This window comes from Nannospalax galili, unplaced genomic scaffold (genome assembly GCF_000622305.1).
Source record: "Nannospalax galili isolate Female #2095 unplaced genomic scaffold, S.galili_v1.0 scaffold433, whole genome shotgun sequence".
Classification (NCBI taxonomy): domain Eukaryota; kingdom Metazoa; phylum Chordata; class Mammalia; order Rodentia; family Spalacidae; genus Nannospalax; species Nannospalax galili.
The window spans coordinates 9836328-9842298 of record NW_008338715.1 but is presented as its reverse complement, the minus strand read 5'-3'; the positions used below and the strand labels follow the sequence as shown (position 1 = coordinate 9842298).

Sequence of the window (5971 nt, the reverse complement as noted above, 5' to 3'; positions counted from 1 at the left end):
GCATTACAGTTAGGAGGAGGATTAAGTTCTAGTGTGTTCTGTAGCACAGTAGGGCAACTGTAGTTCATTAATTATATATTTAAGAATATCTAGAAAAGAGAAGTGTGAACATTCCCAACACAAAGAAATGAAAAATATTTGAAGTGATGGATATGCTAATCACTCTGATTGTATTATACACGCGTATTGAAATATCACACTGCACTCTATAAATATGTGCAATTATTATATGGTGAAGGTATCAATTGATGAAGGAAAACTCAGACAAGTGGCAAATGCCTATAAACCCTGCCCTCAGGAGGACAGGCAGGAGATTGAGAGTCAGAGGCTAGTCTAGGCTACATAGTAAGGCCCTGTCAAAAAGGAAGGAAGGAAGGAAGGAAGGAAGGAAGGAAGGAAGGAAGGAAGGAAGGAAGGAAGGAAGAGAGAGAGACTCAGTGATTAAAAGCATATGCTGCTCTTTTAGAAGATAGGAGTTCAGTTCCCAGAATCCATATGGGGTAGTTCCACCTGTAATGCCAGGAGGCCTCTGGCCTCTGTGGGCACCTGCACCTACGAGTATCTATGTACACACAGACATACAGCATACACATAAAAATCAAGTAAATCTTTAGGAAGGGAGCGAGGGAGGGAAAAAGAGAAGGAGAAAGGGAGGGAGGGAAGGAAAGGAGTCACCCACCCTCATCTCATTCTAAAACACCACCAGCAGCAGACCCTGCCAACAGGAGGTCTTCCCAGTCCAACAGGATTCCTGCTTGTGGCCAGCACTCCTAGGAAAGGCTGGGCTGGGAGACACAGGAGCTACCCCCATGTCCTTTACCCAGACTCTCACCCTCTTCCCTAGGGCAGTAGAGTGAGCCAGGCCTGTGGCTATGTGACTCCATGTCCTCTTGTCTACTTCCATCATCGGCTGTTCTAACTGTGCCTGCTTATTGACCTGTTTAGAGTAGATACTAACCGCTGCTTCCTGCTGGACTTGTTTCTGGAAGAAACCCTTTTTCAGCAACCTGTAACCCTTTTGGGCTGCTGAAGCTCTCCTTCCCTGGCTGAATGGGGGGCTTTTGATGTGCACTCCATTCCTGTGTGGCTAGGAGCCAGGTGCAGGCTGAAATCCCAGTGGACCAAATGCAAGGCCTTGCACCTGACTTGGCATGCTGGGTGGCTGAGGGGAGGGGGCTGCATAGAGAGGGGAGTCTTGGGGCTCTGTGATGCACCCGCAGTCTAACTGCTCACTGGGCAAAGCTGGGGTGGGGGGAGGAGCTGGGTAAATACCGGTGGACTTGATCTCATTGAATTGTAAGGGAGAGGGAGGCATTTAACCTCAAGGGATTCTTTTGCCATGAATCTTTAGAGAAATATTTTAAAATGCCACCTCATATCTTTATGTAACTATCCCTACAAGAAGGAAATTCAATGTTAAATTTATGGGAGCTGCTGAAGCTTAATGAACCCTGGATGTGATGTCCAAAGACCTGGGCTCAGATTCCTCTGTGGCCACTCATCCTTCCCATAAACTTGGGTCAGTCACTTCTTCCCTCTGGAACTTGGACCTTTGTTTTTTTCAAAGTGAGGGGGTTGTAGTAGATGTTTGCTAAGGCTCTTGTTGGAAGCTCTGTTGGATTACATATCAGCCAGATTAAAGATCACTATTGAAGATACAGATTAAAGAAAACCGTATATGGACTACAAAAGTCAAGTACCTAATCTAGAGCAGTGGTTATCAGCTGGGGGCACTTTACCCCAGGAGACATTGGGCAGCATCTGGAGACAGTGCTCCTTTTCTGGTCCAGCCCTTGTCTAATTCCAAATGCTATTTAGATTCCCATTTCTAGCCCATTTCTCCCCCTTTCAGCCTGTCCTTTTACCCACCACCTGCCAGTGACCAGACCTTTAGCCGTTTTCTCTCCCTGGTTCCTTGTGTCCCTTATTTCATGATGTGTAGCTGAAGCAAGGCAAAGAAATCTGAACCTTTCCCACCCCTGGTGTGATTTCGTCATTCACCAGGAATGCCTTGCTGGCCCAGGACCTTCTTCACCTTGGCTGTGACCCATTGTGACCAGAGCATTCAGTTTTGACATGGGGTCACAAGCTAGATGGAGAAAGGATAAAGACTGGTGGGGAATGTGCCCAGAAGGGGCTAGAGAGCTCCCATGTGGCACCCACACTGAAAGAGTCTGTTTTCCTGTAACTTGATCAAAACATTAAAAATATATTTCCAGCCTTGGTTTAGAAATATGGACCCTAGACCTTCTGGATATTGTTGGCATTTCCATCCAAGAGGTAGCTAGAGAAACAAAAACCCATGGCTTGAAAATGGAAACCAAGTGAAGTCACTGCAGGCCTGCCTCAAGGTTCCCTGGCGTGGCAGTGCCTCTAGAAAGCAGCTGTGTGTGGCTTATGCCTGGTTGCTTCCTAGCTATGCTGGGGAAACTGGTTATGGCTTTTGAGACTGCTTCAGAATGTCTTCCCTTCATTTCTCCCCAGCGACAGTTGGGCAAGAATATCAAGTTTGGGCAGCGGCCACCTAATGCCATCCCCATGAAGAAGGCTGGAAGTGCAGAAGTTAGCTCCGAAGAGGACTTGTTCCTGACCAGTCCCATGGAAGTTGTGACTCAGCAGGACATTGTCCTCTCAGACACTGAGAACAAAGTAAGTCTCCTCCAAGGGAAAAAAAATGATTCTCACAAGCCTGGTCAGGACATTGGGCAATGGACAGTGACATCTGATGACTCTACGGTCTACAGGGGAAATGGTGAAGGGAATAAGGTAGGAGCTTTTCTGAGGCATAGTACGTCTTGGATAGGTGCCCTGAGTGAGGGCCAATGAAGAAGGCCACCCAGGCCCTTGGCAAATGTTCTTGCTGTCTGCATATCCTTCAAGGCTCAGGTTGTTGAGCCTTATTCTCTTCTGGAAGGCCTTACTAGCCTCACCCCCAAGCCACGTTATTTCCGCTGAACTTTCACAATGTGACTTTGCCATGTTTTGCCCTTCTGTGTCTGTTCATATTACTGTTTTCTCTCCATCTCTATGTTGGCTTCCTTTTGGCCAAATTGGGTCTTACACATCTCTTCCTCCTCAAGACTTAGCAACTGCCTCTGAATAGCACTGAATAATTACTTGTCAAATTAGACCAACCTAAGGGGCAATGAAAAAAGAAAGAAGCAGAGGTCCAGCAAGACCTCAGGGTATCCTGAATTAAGAGTTCTTCCAGCTGCAGAAGAAATGCCTTTAGAAGGCTCATGAGAAAAGGAACAAAAGTGCCGTAAAGAGCTAGAGCTATGTGTGCTCTAGTGACAGGTGGCCTTTGAGTATTAACAGGTTATTTTGCTGGTGGAGGGGAGGCGGTTCGAGGCATTTTCACTCTGCCTGTCTGGGTGCTGGAATTTTTGGTGGTTATCAAAATGGGCATACCTGTTATCAGCTAATATGTCAGAAAGGCAGTAAAAAAGACTAGCAATTTCCAGAGGAAAGCAAGGACAGGAAGTGAAGAGGGCAGTCCACCCTGCTGCCCATCTCTGTCTGCTGGCACCTGGCCATGATGCTCTCTGCCACCTACATGTTGATACCCTTTAGGTGGTGGGTGAAGCAGGAGACAGGGTTCATTTATCCCTCCTCATAGGTTTAAAAATGCTCTCCCCCACCTTTCCAGAGTCAGGCAGCAGGAACAGCCATCACTTTAATGCAGAGATTTCATAAAGATGGAAGAGTGTTCTTGCTGTTACTTGTGATCATCTAAGTGAGTGGTGCCATTGCCTGGAGGAAGAGAGAGGCTTTCTGTTCAGCAGACCTTGTCCTAGGTGTGGGTGTTACTGAGATGAGCAAGATTTGCCACAGGAAGGCCTCTGGTGATTTACATCCTAATGAGAGGGTGTCACACAGCACACAAGTCAATGTACAGGTAAAGATAATCATTTCAGACCAAGAAAAATGTTGACTGCACAGAGTCTAAGACAGTAAGTAACTTTGGAAAGGGGTTGCAATTTCAGAGAAACAGACTAAGGGGTGACAAGGTGGAAGCTTGTTCTAGGCACAGCAATCAGAACAAAGGCCCAGGTGAGACTGAGCAGGTCTCGAAAAGATAACCTGTTTCCTGGTCAGGTGTGGCTGGGTGGAGGTTGAAGGAGAGCAAATGCTGAGGCCTGCTGACAGAAGCTAGGAAAAGGTAGATTTTGTTTTGAAGCCTGAGTAATAATAAGCAGGGAAGTGTCAGGAGCTGATTTATGTGTTTTTAAATTTTTTGAATATTTTATTTATTACTTTTATTTCATGTGTATGCGTGTAATACCTGCATGTAGATAGGTGCACCTGTGTCGAGCAAATACCCTCGGAGGTCAGAAGAGGGTGTCAGATCTCCTGGAACTGGAGTTACAGACAGTTGTTAGCGCCATATGGGTGCAGGGAATCGAACCTGGGTCCTCGGCAAGAGCAGTCAGTGCTCTTTACTGCTGAGCCATCTCTCCAGCCCATGTTTTTTTTTTTAACTTTTGAAAGTTAATTTTGTGTGTGTGTATTTTTGCGCATGCATACCATGGAACATGTGTGGAAGTCAGAGAACAGTTCTCAGGAGTCAGTTTTCTCTCTCGGGAGTTAGTTTTCTCCTGCCACCTTGTGGGATCCAGGGGTTGATCTTGGGTCATCAGGTCTGTGCCTACCCACTGAGCCATCTTGCTGGCCCTAATTTTGTGCTTTCTAAACATCTTTTTAGTGCAGAGCATAGAATGGACTGGAGTTGATATGGCAGCACAAGGTAGATGGTATAGCTGGCCATCCAAAAGACGTAGGTGACCTCAGGATGTTTCTAGGGCAAGCCTACATACTGGAGTGTCACCCTCAGCCTTTCCCTTCTCTTTGCCTCCCGTCTTTCACCCTCTCAACCCAGCACTTTGCATGTGGCTCTGGGAGGATCTTCTTTTCTTCTCAGTCTGCTTTGGGGTCTCACAGGTGAAGGGCAGAAGGCTGCCAGCAAGGCTAAAAACTGCAGAGTTGGAGCTGTATGTAACATAGCCCTAATTTCCCAGGTAAGGTGGCCATTGAGCAGCCTCTCAGCTTCTCTCAGGTCTTGGAAGGAAACACAGGGACTGAAGGCTGGGGACTACTCAGGTAAGAAATGCACTGAGGTCAGAGAAGAAGACTGTGCCCCCTGTGCCTTTATAGTCCTTCTCAGTAGAGTCCTCACCATGATCCCGGTTGACTCTTGGAGACCAGCTGTAGTGTGGAGGAGGGGGCAACCCTGCCCAGGCATAAAGTGTCTGGTTATTTGCCCAGAACTTCCTGTTCCCAAATTTAACGTGAGTGCTCTCTCTTCTGTTCTAGTCCAGTGATACGCCAAGTTCTCCAAGTCCTCTGAATCTACCCAGAGCTGGAAGTGAGATGGAAGAGAAGGTAGTAGGATTTGAACTTAATTTTCAGCCTCTTTACATGACTTCCTTTTTGTTGAAATTTGCTGCTTCATTTTCTGTTCATAAACCAGTACAACCAATGGTTAAAGTTGGAGCATCAATTTCTGTGGCAACACAGTTCTGGTATTGAACCCTTCTCTGAAAAATGGCTACACTTCCAGATTGCCTTGGGAGTCTTACACACTGGTAGTTTCCATAAATGCAAATTCACTGTGTACTTCAAGACATTGTTAATCCATTGAAAAAGGCATTCTCAGCACTCAGGAGGCAGACGCAGACGGATCTCTATGAGTTTGAGGCTAGCCTGTTCTGCATAGCATGTTCCATGCCAGCTACAGGGAGACCTTGTCTCAAAAATACCAAAAGAAGAAAAGGCATTCTAGAATGGTATCAAGTCTGTAAAGTATCAAGGCATTCTAGAATGGTATCAAGTCTGTAAAGAAAAGGCATTCTAGAATGGTATCAAGTCTGTAAAGAAAAGGCATTCTAGAATGGTATCAAGTCTGTAAAGAAAAGGCACTCTAGAATGGTATCAAGTCTGTAAGGAAGAATCTTGTATGTACAGATGCAAG

The 5971-nt window shown here is 46.2% G+C and overlaps 1 protein-coding gene across 6 annotated transcripts in view; it reads left to right on the top strand.

Annotated features, from left to right (window-relative positions):
* Positions 1-5971, top strand: part of Kiaa1211 (KIAA1211 ortholog) — a 271096-nt gene that overhangs the window by 240168 nt on the left and 24957 nt on the right. For 4 of the 6 annotated variants that reach the window (XM_029563600.1, XM_008833300.3, XM_029563598.1 and 1 more), the window contains 2 exons: positions 2485-2649; positions 5314-5382. In XM_029563600.1, the coding sequence (XP_029419460.1) occupies positions 2539-2649; positions 5314-5382 (180 nt within the window). In that variant the 5' untranslated portion in view covers positions 2485-2538. Of the gene's footprint in view, positions 1-2484; positions 2650-3699; positions 3899-5018; positions 5101-5313; positions 5383-5971 lie in introns of those variants that run through there. The other 2 variants (XM_029563602.1, XM_029563601.1) reach the window with 2 other exon arrangements.